The sequence below is a fragment of the Polypterus senegalus genome, chromosome 7, assembly GCF_016835505.1.
Source record: "Polypterus senegalus isolate Bchr_013 chromosome 7, ASM1683550v1, whole genome shotgun sequence".
In the NCBI taxonomy this organism is placed as follows: Eukaryota; Metazoa; Chordata; class Cladistia; order Polypteriformes; family Polypteridae; genus Polypterus; species Polypterus senegalus.
The window spans coordinates 68,483,572-68,501,410 of record NC_053160.1 but is presented as its reverse complement, the minus strand read 5'-3'; the positions used below and the strand labels follow the sequence as shown (position 1 = coordinate 68,501,410).

General features: G+C 36.6%; 1 protein-coding gene across 1 annotated transcript in view; it reads right to left on the bottom strand.

Moving 5' to 3' along the window:
* shroom3 (shroom family member 3) overlaps positions 1–17,839 on the bottom strand; it is a 333,442-nt gene that overhangs the window by 206,107 nt on the left and 109,496 nt on the right. The window contains exon 2 of the mRNA XM_039758806.1: positions 7,284–7,438. Within this exon, the coding sequence (XP_039614740.1) occupies positions 7,284–7,438 (155 nt within the window). The remainder of the gene's footprint in view (positions 1–7,283; positions 7,439–17,839) is intronic.

Below are 17,839 nucleotides of genomic sequence, written 5' to 3'. Positions count from 1 at the left end.
TTTATTGAACTTTCTACTATGTTTTTTTTATCATTGCAATGTGTTGTTATTACATTGACTTATTTAAAAAATAATGTGTGACTTTCATCTACTGATATGATATTTCGAGTTTATATTACTAAATGCTGATACAAGAATCAGAGAATACTGTATGTTTTGATGAGGACTGGCTACTTAGTGTATCTTATTGTTCCTTTTCAGTTCCTGCAGTGATTTTTATTTCTAACAAAACACCATTTTGGGGCTTGTGCTGATTTACAATTCTTTCAAAAGGTGTTTATTCTCTATTTATAACCTTAAATTTCCTTCAAAGTACTTTTAAAATTACTATTACAGTAAGTCGACCATTTTAGATTTCAGCTGCATTAAAAAAAATTCTAAGTAATTGTGATTTTATATAATCTTCACCACAGAGCAACGTCATGATGGGGTTTAACCAAGCACTTAACAATGAAGTACAAACAAAAGCAAGATGAGAAATCCGGCTACAACATAATCAAGTCTGAACCTCCAATTCAGAATAGAAGGCACCAAAATAAATGACTGAATTATTGTGTATAAAAACGTAGGCAGTGAGGAGACTACAACATGTTAAATGAAGATGAAGAAAGATGCAGACTAACAAGAACAAGAACCCTGCCAGCCTCCTCAAGGTCACATTTCACTGTGCTGCCTGCATGTGGTATTTTACCAGCTAGCAGGATGCCATGATAAACTATATTTTTTCCTTTCACACAATGTAAATAACTACCAACAGATTTCAGATTTACTTTATTAGGGCTACACCTAATGTGTTTGCCAGGTTGAGCAATATTACATCTTTTCTTTTAATGTTTGATTTTCTCATTAGGTTTGCTTTGCTACGAATCAGATTTCGGAGTCATATACACGTACAAGTTGTACTTTAGTACTGTAAACTGAACTGACCCACAAGCTCTGCCAAAGGCTGCTATGGGCGTATTAACAAATAACACATCTGATACAGCAGCTCATCAACCAGTGGCCAGCCTTTGAGATTTACAGAAGAATTAAAGTGCCCTGTAAATTTTAAAAATGCTATTCACAAAATGCTAGATATTGGCAAAGTCTTTGGAACTTTATTACTTACTTAACAGATGGCCACTAGCATAACCTTATCTTTTATCCATTGTATATAAATATCCTGTGCGTTCAGTATTAAATAAAGTAATGTACAGTATAAGAACAGCTGTCATATTGTACCTGTGAGCAAATTATGTTTGGGGCTCAAAAATGTATGATACATATAATAAAATCATAAATGATAAGATATAATAACTATTACTTGTACATCTAGAACTTTCATGCTTTAGATGTGTACATCCTCAAATGCAAAGGTACTGGTGGGGGTTACAGAGAGAATCAGAGAAGGACAAACTGATTTTATACACAGGAAGAACCCCTGAGGTTGTCTATTTACTGCATTTTGAAGACCGTTCATTTCAATTTTTATGTCCAGTAAGGAAAACCAAAAAGGGCCTTCTAATCTCCATGCTACTCAGTTTTCTTGGCTCAGTGCAATGGAGCACAGTAATCTCATAATAATACGGTAATCTCATAGCTGTTCTTAGCAACCGTTCTCCCAAAAGCATAAGGTGATGACTCACCAACTGACATCCTTGAACTAATGTACAGTATGTTTCGTTTATTATGTCAAATCAACAGTAAGAGTGCAGCTTGGTGTTTCTACAGTAATGTCCTTAACTGGTCACAAGGCATAACCCGGAAAACTATGTTCAAAATTAATTTCTGACTCTTTAAATGTCCAATCAAACTATCTCTATAAATAGTCATAACCTGATTTGCTTGCTACTAAAAGAGTTATTTTAAAATAGGTCCTTGCATATGATTTAAGCATGTACACTAGATTATGCAATCGATGATTAATTCCTACTACAAAAAGACTGTTTGAGATTTGCCAATATCACCTTTCATTATGCGGAGTTAAGAACAACTCCAAAACAACAAAATTCACTGAATGTGATTATTTTACCATTGTTCTAGATGAGAGTACTGCTTAGATTACTGCATTAACAGTTTGAGGGCAAAGGAAAAAGCTGAAAACTGAGACAACTGAGTGAATCTGAAGAATATTTAATTAACTCCTCTCATCCTGCCAGTAAAACCGGACTTTCTTGTTATGTTAATAAAGAGCCACAAAGCCAGCAATAACAAGATGAAAGAAACAGCCCATAATAATACACAACCAAAACAAAGTCTTAAACGTAAAAAACATCTAGTGCTAAAAAAAGGTAATCCATTTGCAGCCATGGTTAGATATCAAAAATATAAGAAATCAATTCAGTTAGCATAAAAAATAAAAAAAAAACATAAATGCTATAAAGTATAAAAAAATGACTCAATAATTTATTCAGAAGAATCACTCTTGTAATGACAAACAGTTTACTCTTGAAAAACGCAAAACCCCTCGATAGGGATTTTAACAAGTGGCTATTTGGCAAGGAGCCTTTCTGAATTTACAGTTGGCAGATTTGTACTTCTAGTGGCCAGAATGAAGTTAACAATCTAAGCCGCTTTCTTTAAATGTAACCAAGGTTAGTTCTATTGCCTCTGACCTTGTGACCATACCTGTTGGTCTAGGCCTTAGGCATGACTAAGAAAGCTTTACACTCACTGTTTTTGCAAGTACCACAAAATCCTTTAATAAAACTCATTTAATATGGTATTAATGGATCAGGTTTACAGAATTTCATACAGATTCTTTATCTGCTGACCTTTTAGGGAAAACCAGTTCTTTTTACTATTTGTTTTCACTTTCTTTAGTAATATTACTATAATTGTTGTTGATTCAATTTTGTTTTCTCCTTCTACATATTTTGTGATCTACCTGTAATCATGTATGCTTAAAAAATTCTGATTAAGTTTGACTTAATAATGGTTCTAGGTGTTGTTAGATTTGTTTGAGCCACTGACTTGAAAAACATTGGCATAAAAAAAAAATATTTTTAAATAATTTATTTCTACTTCCGCGGAAACTGCACAAGAAGTTTTCTATGAGCTGTGCAGTTTTTCCTTTACCTCCTTATTTATCATGTTGAATCACATGGGGTCTAATGTATAAATGGTGCGTATGCACATCACATAGTGATGTATAAAAACAACTTGGCGTAAGGCCACGCATATTCTCACGCCAGCCTTAACCTGTGTGTACGCAAATTTTTTGCTTGGTTTCGCAAACTGGCACCACCCAATGTCAAAGCAGTGCTACTGTTCCTGTGTGGTTTCCCTTTCTTTTTCAGATTCACATCCCTGACACAGCTTTATTAAATACACTGAAATTAACTGCATATCGTTATTAGTTTAAGGCATCTGATTGTAATCAACCTTATATATATTATATCAACAATATAATGTTGCACGGAATTGCCAAACTATTCCAAATAATATAGCTGCTTTAGCATTGTTAATCACTCAGAGTATTTTAACCCTCTATATCTGAGTGTGGAATCACAGCTCTACAGCAGCTCATCGGAAAGAGGATTATCGGGATATAGCATCTGGCACACACTGCCTCAGCCATGCACACAGTCTATTTGAACTGCTCCTATAAGGCAAACGCTTCAGAGACTTTCCTGTCAGGACCTGACGGTTCAGAAACAGTTTCCTCAAGCTCTAAACACGCTCTATCAGCCCATCAAGTGCTCCTGGCAGAACTGTGTGTACTTATAAGTACAATTACACTTTAAACTTGCACTACAGTTGTAATATTGCACAGCCTGAGCCACTTATGGTTACGTATTGTATATTTTTCATTTTTTATTATTATTATTATTGTTATTTTATCATTTTATAGGAAAATAAGTTTATGGAGGATTTGCATATTGAATCTCATTGTATCATACAATAACAATAAAGGAATTCAATTCAATTCAATAGAAGAGAGTGTGTATTTACAGATGATGATGACTGGCTTCTTCTTGGAGCTCTTGATATCATTTTTAAGATGAAATGCAGTAAAGTATGTATATTACATTATACAGATATATGCAAATTTCTGGGAGGAGTTGGCGTGGGGCGGCAGGCGCGTGCACGGGCGTTACTTTTCACGCTGAGTGGAATTTATGTAGCAGAAGTGCATGAAAGTTGGCATATGGAGAGTTTTGTGCATATGAATTTTTTTGTGCGTTAGCACATTTCCACTTTTGTCCATACGCCATGTTTTTGTGTGAATTCTACACACACCGTTATGCATGAGGTCCCTGGACTGGAAAAATGAGTTACTTTTAAGGACCTGGCTTATATTTCTGCCACCTTTACTTTATGTCACTTTTTAGTTAAGTACTATATTTATTTGTCAACTAAGTTCTGGATTTATTATTATTCATTATCAGTCTTTGCCATATCCTAGTCCTGCCGTCAGCACATATCTGATGACTAGCAAAATACCCACGCTTCGCAGCAGAGAAGTAGTGTGTTAAAGAAGTTATGAAAAAGAAAAGGAAACATTTTAAAAATAACGTAACATGATTGTCAATGTAATTGTTTTGTGACTGTTATAAGTGTGGCTGTCATCAAGGATTTGATTATCATTATTGCTTTCAATCAGGTTCGTATTTGGAGGATGTGTTGTGTTCAAGTTACATTCTGTGTTTGTCTAGTCTATCCCTGACCATCTCATCTTTGTTGTCAACCGTTGTAAAGATAACAGGTTTCATTCATCGAAGTAATCACTACCCAAATCGGTACTCGTGAATCTAAGATGTTTAACAGGCATTCCCGGTATTAAGTCGTGGATTTGCCTGCGAATATTTAGCGGCAGCGTGTCTATGAATGTAATTTAAACTTAAGCTTTACACCTTGCTTTCCTATTGATAAGTCTACAAAGGCTTGTTCAGCTTCAGACGGTTGTTCATTTCTTACTGCATCAATAAACAGCTCGTCTTCCTCTTTATCTGAGACCTCAAACACTGCATGCACGGCTTTACCTTTCCCAGTCCTGCAAACTTTAGCGAAGTGGTTCAATTTACCACATTTTTTACACTGTCTTCCTTAAGCTGGACATTGATTTTTTTCCACCGTGTGCTTTCTTTCCGCAGTAGCTGCACTTATGAATATGGTTGTATGCGTCACTTGTTTCATATTCTTTTGCTGCCATCTCAATTGCGTAATGCGTTTTTTGTTCAGTGCTCTTTGGAGCTCTTGAGAATATCGTATTCGTCGTAGGCATGACAAACGCCAGCGGCAGCGTGTCTATGAAATTAATTTAAACTTAAGGTTTACACCGTGCTTTGTTTCCGCAGTAGCTGCACTTATGAATATGCTTGTATGTGTCACTCGCTTCATATTCTTTTGCTGCCTTCTCAATTGTGTAATGCATTATTTGTTCAGCACTCTTTGGAGCTCTTGCTTGTTGTCTGTGTACTGCGTTCACAGTCAGTTCACGTGAGCCGCTCGGAGTACTTGCTCGAAGGTTCTCAGCTGTGCTTGTGCTATCTCGTGCGATCTTGCAATGTCCACGGCTTTATTTAATGTTAGCTAAGACCCGGCACTTAAAAGTTTCTCTCGCACTTTCGCTGAGTTTGTACCAAACACTAGTCTATCCCTGACCATCTCATCTTCGTTTGCATAAGCACAGTCCTTCACCCACGAATATTTAGCAGCAGTGTGTCTATTGGATTGCTTTTGACGGTTGCCCTATAAGGGCAGGCACTCAATTACGTAGGAGGCGTGATGATGGGGGACACAACTCCACCTCACACATCGACCGAGCTGCAGGCTATTGCCGTATATATGTATGTAAGTAGGTTCCAGTTATTACCATTACGCGTAGAATTTCGAAATGAAACCTGCTTAACTTTTGTAAGTAAGCTGTAAGGAATGAGCCTGCCAAATTTCAGCCTTCTACCTACGTGGAAAGTTCGAGAATTAGTGATGAGTGCGTGAGTGAGTGAGTCAGTCAGTGAGGGCTTTGCCTTTTATTAGTATAGATTCTATTAATTGTATGATTTTTTCAGATCATTGTACTCTAGGGTGATTGCCAAATTAAATTGAAATCAGCTCTTTCTTTTAAGGACCTTGAGATTGTTTTGCATGATCTGATTACATCCTCTTTCTTATTGTATGTCTTACCTAAAATTTGTTCAAAATGCACCTGCTAAACATTTGACTGGCTCCAAGAAGAGAGGCAGTATTTGAACCATATTGGCCTTTCTTCACTTGTTAGTCTGTTTGTTTTTAAAGCATTACATGGGCTGGCCCCATATGCTATCTTAGATCTCCTGTGCCTTTCTAATCAGTTACTGTTGTAATTTCTGATTGTGTTTTTTCCCATTGTTGTTAGTAGGCAGTGGAATGATTTACCCCTTTCTATAAGATCTTCCACTTTTTTTGAAACTTTTAAATTACACTTAAAAACCCATCTTTTTTCCCAGGGTTATTAGTCCTTTTAAGCCTGGAAATTTGTGTTTTATTGACTCTTTTCCTGGATTTAATGAATGTTTTAGTGTATTATTTTGAATTTAACTTTAAAAGGTAACTTTCTATTATTCCAGATTTACTTTTATTGTATAGAATGTTTGTAAACATCTGGTGTTTTTTAAATGTGCTCTAGAAATAAACTTGACTAGTCAAAGCCATGACTCATCAGACCAAGTGACACTTTTCCAGTCCTCCAGTGTCCAAAGAATGTATTTCCTAATTAATTAATTAACTCATTTTGACTGAAAAAGGGGTCTGAGCTGCCTCGAAAGCTTGCATATTGTAATCTTTTTAGTTAGCCAATAAAAGGTGTCATTTTGCTTGACTTCTTATTATTTCCTTGTTAATTGAAAAGCATCACCTTCTTGTTTTTGCGCTGACAAAACCTAAACTTGGTTGGGCGGTCAGCTGCAATATCCTATCTATTGCACATTATGAAAAACTGAAAATAATAATATGTGATCCAAAGTTTGTTTACTTACACCAATAGAATGCTTCATCAATGCAAGTAACAATATCGTTGTATTGTACACATTAAAAAAACTACTAATACTGCTATTGCTACTCCTACTATTATTGGCACTAGTACTGCAGCGTCAACTCAGCTGTGCAAAGCAAAAATGAACAAATTAAACACTTGAATGTGTCATGTAAGTACACAGGCAATGAAAACACCTCTAATATCTTTTCAGAACTAAACAGTCCAGTATTATTCAAATCAAGTCGAGTACCAAACTTGCACATAAAGGTATTAGACTTTTAATTTTTGTCTATTAAACACTATGCTCTTTTTCATGGTAGCTACTGTAAGAGATATATTAGTGTACCTGAGAACAATGAGCTTCAAGGTTTTGTAGGACCCTTTCACCAAGGAGATGGCTTCCTGTCTTGAACCACTCAACTCCACCTCATTGATGCTCACCACCTCATCTCCTACTTGTAGTCTGTTTTTCAGCAGAGCTGCCTTGCCTCCTTCTTCAACCTGAGAGTGTAAGAAAACACATAAAAATTATTAGGGAGAACCAAGGCAAGATTCCCTATGACAGTACATATCACAACTTAGTAACAGTAAGCTATGGCTTGTTTTTAAATAAAGGACATCATGATTAAAAATCAGTTATTAAGAAGAGAGGCAAAACATTTGTTAAGGCTTCAAAAGAGATGCAAATAAACAGTTCTAGTACAGAAATAGTTGACAAATATACACAGAGGGAAAGGGCAATGTGATGAATTGACGTGTTCTCATCATTCTCTCATGACATTCCTAGAACAATTGCATGTACTGTATATTTTAAATCTATGAACTTTGAGAATGAGTTTTTTCCCTGGTGTCAACTGCCTTGCATTGTTTACTGTCCTGAAATCATGGAAGCTCAAAATATGACATAAGAGGATATAGAAAATGATTAGATTAAATTAGATTTAGTTATCAGAATTAAATTAGTATTGTGCAATTTATTAGTAATTAGGATGTGCAATAAAAAGAAAGTCAAATATTGACATGTGACTCAATTTTGGCCATGAGTGGTGTAAGGCGTGAGTGTGCCCTGTGGTATCCTGTCCATGGATGATTTCTGCTGTGTGCTATGTAGATACTGAAAACAATCAGATTTAGAAAGTTAATAAATGACAACAATTAAGTAACTGTTGATAAATTTTATACTCTCTCTCTCAATAATGACCAATAGAATGGGATGCACCTCAGCCACATTTCAAGTGCCATAGCAAGGGTGAAATACTTGTGTCAGTGGGATATTACAAATTTTTTATTTTTAATAAATTAGCAAATCTTTTTAAAATCCTGGTTTTGCTTTCTCCTTTTGGTGGAACTTTGAATAAATTTAAATAAGTTTAGCACAAGGCTTCAACGTAGCAAAATGTGAAAAAAGTAAAGAGGTCTAAATACTTTCTGAATCTGCAGTATATATATATATGTAGTAACTGCCCAAAAAATGCTGAAGAACTCCATGGGGAATCACTCTTAATCAAGTACACAAGGACACAATGAACGTTGCTGGTTCTAACAGCCTGGAAGTTATCCACTGCCTGCCTGGATTTCTGTTGAGGTCACACAGGAGCTCCGTCTTGTATAAGGCCCAGGTCCAAATGAGATCATTTTTTTTTATAGAGCACTGACCCGAAGGGATGGGGCCTTTTCTGGGTTTCATGGGTGAGGTCAGATGCCCCCACTGGGCATTTTCTATACACACACACACACACACACACACACATATATCAACCCTACCATTGATGGGACACAAGTTCAATGCAGAGCCCGTTCACACACACCAAGCCAATTTTGCTTTGCCAGTTCACCTCATATGCATATGGGCTGGGATCTGAACTAAGCACAAAAATGAATGTAATGTAAAAAGTATATTTATAGCTCCAATATCCTTCTGTACATGTCAGATATGTGGTGGGAATTTAGGTTGTTTTGAATCTGCTAGTTTATATTCATATACAATCATTTACCTATCAGTTTATTCCATAGAGCCATGTGTATTTTTGTACCCTTATTGTTACCAATGTGATGTTTTCATGCTTCATAGTGTAAACTGATAATTGTTTTTGTTTTCTCAGGATGGAACACAACTCCTTCACTGACATAATCATGGTAATTGTTAAATAATAAACATGATAAAGTAATAAGCTTTGGTCAAACTGTGGTCTCTAGATGTTCTTAAAATTATTAAAATACTGCTTAGAAGGAAGTTCCAGCTAATCAGAGGAAGTAAAATTAGGCAACCTTGTTGGTTTTGAAATGTTTCTGATTAAAAGACCAAAAATATTATTTCCTCAACAACAATTTTACATTTTCTTTGTTAAACTAAAAACAACTCAGATAAAAAAGAGGGAAACTACGCAGTTTTTTTCATAAATACAAACGAGCCGCTCAGATTGTTCTCTGTACTATGCTTATGACAATACAACACAACCATGCAATATGCAAGTTAACCTAATTATAATTTCCATGAATCTTATTTGTCATCAAATTAATTTTTTGAGTTAAACAAATACAGAAGAAAAATAAACTATTACAACTGACTTTGTGGGAACAATAAGAAAAATAAAGGACTCCTCTATTCCACAACCAAGTAAGAAAAAATGTTAAAAAAGAGAATAAATAAATAGAGTACCTAGTGATCCAAGAAAGTGGACAACAGCCCAATATCAAAGTTATAAATAAAGGTTTAAAGGGAAGAATAAAAAAAGCAACTCAAATTTCCATATCACCAGACATTGCCTACCCTGATTAAAAATGTATCAGTGGCTGATACTGTGGAACCTCGGTTCACGAACATCTTTGAACACGTACAAATCGAGTTACGACCAAAAAGTTAGCCAAACTTTTGCATCTGTTCACGACCACACACTTGGTTGACGAACAAGCCAGTTTCCACTTTCGGTTTGTACGAGCCAATTATTTCCGCATGTGTTGCATTGTTCTCGGTCAGACATGTGTGCTTTCGCTGTGAACTCTTTGTGCGCTATTCTGTTTCCCTTACGGTTCGTATGCGCCGATGATTTCCGCACGTATTCAGTTTCTCCCTGTAGTACATTGTTCTTGGTCAGACGTGCATCACGCAGAGGGAATCAACCTCAAACCTGTAACCTCCTCTCCACCCAGCTCCTGCTCACTTCCTTCATGCCAGAACTCGACTCGTGCAAGGTTAGTTTTCTTGGTTGTTTATTTAAAAAAGGCTGTAGCGTGAACTCCTGCAATATTAGTTTTCTCTGTTCAAGGTTTTCTCAGTGTTATTCAATGTTTTTACATTTAGTTTACTATTACACTGTACATTCTATGGTATAATTAACTATACTTGTGCTTACAAATCTTTAAAAAAATATATTTACATACAGTTGGTATGGTCTGGAATGGATTAATTGTATTTACATACAGTCCTATGGGGGAAATTACTTCGGGTCATGACAAATTACGGTCATGACCCGAGGTTCCACTGTACTCGTTTTTAATACTGGTGCTGGAGGACCCACTAAGCTGTATAAGACGAACCAAGCTGGAAAAAAAATGTCTCAAGACATTTGGGGATATTTCAGTAAAGGGCCAGTGCTAATCCAGAAGCTGAAAATTAACAAGATTATAAACATAAATGTATAGGTGCAGTAATATATAGGGAGACAAAGAGAGAGAAAGATTGATAGGACAAGAAAGAGAGTCAGGAAGCCAGTGAGAAAATACAGTATGTATAGCAAAGAACCATTAATGATTACTCAGTGTAAACTAAAACATTTTTCAAATTTGAACTGAATATGCTGATGATAGGCATTGTGACGGACAGCCGGGTCCCATGCCCGGCCGGGACGCCACTGATGCATACGTCCCGGGGGAGCCATCATGGACTTTGCAATACCTCCCCCGGGGCGCTTGGGGGCACTCTCCCTGGCAATGAATTCCTCCTCAATCTCCCCTGTGGCTCCATGGGACATGGAGTCCACCACAGCAGCCCGGTTGGGAGATGGGGTGGCCGCTAGGGGGTGCTGCAGAGAGCCAGCCACCACACTGGACGGTTTATCAGCCCCACCCGGAGGTGCAATTAAGACCAGCTGGTCAGGCACCTGGATCACTTCCGGGTGGGGTATAAAAGGGCCTGCCTCCCAGCAATCGAGGCCAGAATCGGGAGGAAGAGGACGAGGTTGCCTGGGAGGAGTGGTGGAGCAGGAAAGTGTGGGTTTGTGTTGGTTTCTTTGTGTGTTTGTGCTTTGGACTGTGTTGGGCCGGTGGGACACGGGGAAGACGTGTGCCCACGGCTGAAGAGGAAAAAATAAAAGACCTTGAGTGTGAACACGTGCCTCTGCGTATTCTGTGCCGGGTCGGGCGCTATAAAGCGCCTTGTTTACAGCATATTTGGAAGAAAAAAATGACATTTTGTAAAATGGAATTTTGAAGGACAGAGTGCCTCAGGATTCATTTGACTACAAATACATATTTTGTTGTAAATATGTTCAATAAGTCCTCACAATTTTTCACTCATCCATTGTCTGTACCCATTCACTCATTCATTCATTCATTCGTTCATTCATCACTCATTCTTCACACTGCATAATCCTTTTCAGTGTTGCACAGTAGAGCAAAGATCTCTTTTCATGCAGCATCTCCTATAATATCAAGAAAAAGTATGTGTGTATTTATAGGAGGCTCTAAGATCATTTTATTATAGATTTACAGTCATATGAAGGAGTTCAACCATTAAAATTTTTTAAATCATAATAAACACATATTCACACTTTGGGAAATAAAAAAAAAATGTTACACAAAGACACACAATCGTCTTAATCCCAGACCCCACCCAAATCAGTATAATGGATGGAAAGACAAACAGAAAGATGTATACAGAGTTTATTTAGTATGCTGTAAACACTAGGTGTTTATAGCATTTCTCAAACCCAGTAAGATGATACGGAAGCCAAAGTATACTATAATGCTATGTCTAATTAACAAATCACAAATGGAGTAAACACAAGGAATGCAATGAAATTACTGACATTTTTATTATTGTCTGTCTTTTGACTTGGTAGTGCTTTTCTCAGTTATGTGTGTGCGAGGGCTCATGAACATTTCTCTTCTATTTTTCACGGTTTTATTTCTTATCTCTTTAAAGGTCAAAAGATTGATTTGCACCTTTACATCTGTTTGCTGATATGCTCTCAGGAATGATTCTCTGTTACACTTTACAATTGTCTTTTGTTTGTCCTTAAAAAATACATATATGCCTTTCTAGTCAAAGTCTGTCCTGGACAATCTTAATGGATAGAACAGGGTGAAAACAAGTACAAATAAACACAGTGAAAAAAAAAAAATAAAAACTCAGCTTTTTCCCTGGACCTTCTTATGCAGATGTTAAACTCCTTTGTATGTCTCGTCCCATGATTATAGATTATTGAATTTAAATAGCTAACTTATGCATTGAGAAGAACAATTTTCACCTGTCTTCTTGTTTATTGGGGGCAGGATCATACAATGGGTTGTGTTCCTACTTCACATATCCATTGATCTAGGTTCAAATCCAGGCTACTAAGTTTGTGCTCTTCCTGAGCTTGCCTACTTTTTTATGGGTATCCCATCTTCTGCCCACATTTCATAAGTGTCCATTTCAGGATATTTAGTGACGCTAATTTGGCTAAGTGCGTATGAGTGGACTAGTATTATCAGGAAAGTCCCCAGATACCCTATGGCCTTGTTACAGACTAAGCAAAAAAAATAAATGCAGATGTCTTTTAGCAAAAATGAGTTGCCTTGTCACAACACAACCATTTTTAAAAAAGTAAAAAAGGAGGTCTGAACAAAGGGCAATACCAGAACCAAAAGGATTGAGAAAGATTACGTTTGTTACTAAAATGACCAATGTTCAGTTTTCTGTTTGAATCAATAACCCTGCAAAATCCAACAATAAAAATGCCAGACGTGAGTGCACCTCCATTAGTCAAATATCAGACCCAAATATTTGTTCATAAATGGTGTAGAAATGCTGTGTGCCTTCCAAATATTCTTGTAAAACACTTTTGTTTACTGTATAAGGCACATTATTTAGCTAATTTCTTCTTTCTTTGCTGATAATTTAATTACTCTCATAATAACCTCTGAGAAGGTGTGTAACCCAATAGTTTTTTTTCAGAGGCACCAGAGCAAAACTGAGGAGTTACATTTGAAACATGCACAAATATCTTTGCAGACTGGTGAACTCAGTAGAAAAGAAATAAAGTAATGGATTCTCATCACTTTCACTTTAAGAGTACTGGGAGTGAGGTAGTTTATTGGTGTGCCACCTGAGACTGGTGAATGTTAGCCTAAAGGAAAGCTGCAAGGACTTGTTTCTTGGGTGACTTCTACTTGTTGGAGCTGAGAAACTGATCTTAGATTGATCTTCTTGTAAATGATAAAAAAGCACATTTAGACAATATGAAAAGTGAAAAACAAACCTGAAGTGAAAAAAGAACAGAAAGTGTAACTACAAAATTGGCAAACGAAGGTCAATGGAACCCTGTTTTCTGTCATATGACTTAAACACAATCAACTCTTGATACTGGTCCTGGGACATTTTTGGTAAACTAGGGGGCTTTGCCCCCTGCTCGCTTTGCACGGCAACCACGGGGTGGGCATTACGTGCTAGCCACTTAGCGGATCTGCTGCTCGCGTATGTGGAAGTGGATGTACCGTTTAAATAAATTGTTATTTTCGTGGGAATTGTTACATATGCATAACAGAACTAACTATTTTACATTACAGCAAGTAATTAACCATAGTTAAAAATAGTAAAACGTAATAAATTGAAAGAAAATTGTTTCATGTTGCGTTAGAGGTATTCGTTGCATTGTACGTTTTTGTTCTGTTTGGCTTTGAAATTAACACACAAATACTTTTTTAAAACTTACACTTTTACTGTAAAACTTCAGTAAAAACAATATTTGGAATCAACTTTTTGTCAATATCGCATTGAATTTTGATTCTGTGTTTGGAGTTATATCGTGACAACGCAACGAATAACTGCCCATGAGGAAATATCGTTTCTTTCTCTCTAATAAATAAACTAAATTTTTCGAATGCTTGTCCCTGTGATTTGTTCATTTTTATAGCAAAAGCTATTCTAACAGGAAACTGTAAACATTTTAATACGAATGGCATATCAAGACCTCCTTTGGTGTCTAATGTTTTCCGCAGATGTACTACATTACCTTTCTTGTCGCATGTTAAAATTTTACGTCATTGCCGTGTAACGGATTGACAGTTTTCGCGTTAATTTGTTTGAGTTCATTGTTTCTCGGTGCTAGGATTGCCCGTGTACTCATTTCTTCTGTTGATAACCCTTTGGGATGAAATTCTTCAATAAGATAGGACTTAATAAGTCTTCTTTTACTTAAAGTGAGGAAAATGTAAAAATTTATAAGAGTTGAGAGCGCAGGAACTGTGTCTGACAAAAGCATTTACATGAATGAGAGGTGATAGTACCGTGTGCGTGGTTGAACAATGCTTGAGAGGAGGATGGGACTTGAAAAAATCTCTTAGCAATAGTGTTGTCTCAAGATTTTCTTTTTTAATAGAGAGACATTAGCTAAACTAGCTGAAGACAACAAAATGTTCAGGAATACCATTAAATAAAGTCTGACCTAATGAGTTTGAGATGAAGGAGCTTCTGTTGAAAACTGTGAGGAACTTTATATGATAGTAAAGTGACTCTCAGCTTAAGTTTGTATCAATGTGGTTTCTTCAGAGGTTTGTTTGGTATGGCAGTTTTTTATTCTCTTGCCAGGTTGCATTTAAATTAGCTCTATTTCATAGAAAGGAGTAGGGAAAAATCACTTCCTTATTTTACATATCATCTATGGTTTGCTTAATCGCTAAAAATACAAAGTGCAGAGTGCAAGTCCAAGGAGGTTATACTCAACCTTTATAACACACTGGTGAGGCCTCATCTTGAGTACTGTGTGCAGTTTTGGTCTTCAGGCTACAAAAAGGACATGGCAGAGCTAGAAAAGGTCCAGAGAAGAGCGACTAGGCTGATTCCAGGACTACAGGGGTTGAATTATGAGGAAAGATTAAAAGAGCTGAGCCTTTACAGTTTAAGCAAAAGAAGATTAAGAGGTGAAATGATTGTAGTGTTTAAAATTATGAAGGGAATTAGTACAGTGGATTGAGACTGCGGCTTTAAAATGAGTTCATCAAGAACACAGGGACACAGTTGGAAACTTGTTAAGGGTGAATTTCGCACAAACATTAGGAAGTTTTTCTTTACACAAAGAACGATAGACACTTGGAATAAGCTACCAAGTAGTATGGTAGACAGTAGGATTTTAGGGAAGTTTAAAATTAGACTTGATGCTTTTTAGAAGAATTAAGTGGACAGGACTGGCAAACTTTGTTAGGCTGAATGGCCCGTTCTCATCAAGACTGTTCTAATGTTCTAAAAAAATAGATCCAACAGTGGGGTTAAATCTATCTCTTCTTCATTTTTGTGCAGTATGTCTGTGGCTGTAATTTTTCAGTCGTCAATAACAATTAATTTTGATTCACTTCCTTTGTGCTCATTAGAAATGTTAGGGCTTCTTTTTCTGAATAGGAGTTTCTTGCTGAAATATTTGCAAACTGACCTTAGATCCACTATAGCTTTGAATCTACTATATGTGCATCTAAGTCACCTCAAAATAAACAACCCCCCCAAAATGTCAAGGAACAACATTAGTGAGAGAGCTCTCAACAGACAATAAATTGTTAAATTGAGTGACTGTTTAAAAATATTCAATAACAACAATCAGACTTCTCTCAACAAGAATGTCAAAGTTTAATTAACATACTGTATAAAGCACTGTAAAATAATCCTTTGTGAATTTATGTTAAGAGACATGTATGTGTCTGAGGATTATTAAGAGACAAAAAAAGACACAGAGAAGGTAATGAATTCAGAGACATGAAAGCATCAAAACCTGGAAATCAAAAAATAACCAGGCAACAAAGAATCAATGAGGTTGTGGGCAAAAACGAGAGTCAAAAAGCCAAATCAAAGCGAGCACTATGGCCTACTTCAAAAATAATCTAACTATGCTACAGAAAACACACATTATTTATCCTCAGTGGGATCATGCAGATCGACACTGTCACTTATTGTATTTATAACTTATCAAGCATGATGTCACAAATGCAATGGTGAGGTCACGTTACGTAAGACAATAGACAAAAAAAATAGTAGCAAAGTTAAACTTTTTCAAACTAAATCTAAATAGAACTTAGACCATAATAACAGAATGTATAAGCCCAAAAACTATACAATAAATGAAAATACATATATGAGATGAATCTATTATTATACTGGGTGGTACAGGACTCACTTTAGGTGGGCCCAGTCTGACTGGGACTCACCGGTAGCTTTGCCTTCAGTTCAAACAGGTTTTCCACCAGGGACTTAGTTTAATTGGCAGCTCTAAATCGTCACTGTGTGAACGGGCATGGCAGTGGTGCATGCTCCTCACATCTCTTAATTTTAAAAACAGGTTTAGCGAATGGATGAAGGGGGTGATAACAACAATAAATAATGCTTCGGCTGAAATTAGTCCACTTGTTAGTTGTAAATGGCACAAACTGTAGACTAAATGCCTCTATAAACACAGATCACAGGCCTTAAAATCAGGCTTTAAACAGGTATAAGCCTCAATCTCTTTAGCTGGGCTCTACAAGGTATCTTTATAAATTGCTTTACTTCAAGAACAGTGGAACTAATAAACTGCTCCAACAAATTACTTGCCAGCGGCATTACCATCTGTTCAAGTATTTTTCCATCAATACATGCATGCCCAGTGTAGGTAAACATCTTAGTCATAATGATTTTCAATTAAATTGTATGGAAATACTTTTGCAAGTGATGTGAAAACTCTGTGGACAGAGACACCGTTTTTAAGTGAAAAAGTAGTGACATGGATGTAGCCTTAGAGACCTCACATTTATAGACAACCATAAGAACAAAGGCAGAGCATGCAAATACCACACAGAAAGCATCTCAACTCAGGATCAAACCAAGATCTGAACACTCAATGCAACAACCACGCCACAGTGCACTTCTTAAGCCCAAGTCACTTTTCCCGTGATTTTCAGTCGTTGCCTTCATTTACATCATTTTAGTCTGTCGGAGGCAGTTGGTGGCAAGGTCAAGTGAAGCCGATCACATAATGTGACACACGTAACTACTGAGATCAATAAGTCTCTGACTGGATAGAATAAAATGTTCTCATTTTCTAGGGGCCAGGCTATATACATAGGAGAGCTGACAACCAAACGCAATGACAAGGTAAGGAACACATGAGTTTATAATGATGCTCATCTGTCTGATGTCTTGTATTTGATATACTATAACAGAATTCAAAAACAATTAAAAGGAAGAGATTGTTGTGGAATTTGGTGCAGCTGTTAACCCTGCATAAAGCACTACTCCGTCAGGCAATTCGTTATTGGCTGTCAGAAGAAGGAGTAACCATGACTCTGCAGGAAGATCAGTGATCAGTTGGTAAATGTGACATGGGTTGCATTTTTTTCAGTCATGTAGTGTGACATGGTGAAGCAACAAGATCAACGACTGTGTGATCAGCGAATCTGACATGCCTCATAATAAAAAGTTACATAATGTGACATTGGCTTTAGATATCTATATCGAAATCAGCTGAACAGTTGTTTAATGCTTACTTTAGAGGTTTCCTTGATCAACTAAAAAATTACTTTCTAACACGTCCACTTTCTCCGCCCATTCCCTCCATATTCTAAAGTTGATTGATAATATTATCATTTTCAGTCTAATAAGTGACAGGAAGTGCTAAGTTCAAAGGTAGACTTTTTCAGCATTGCTACTCCAAACTGCACATACATTTTTTGCATCATGTT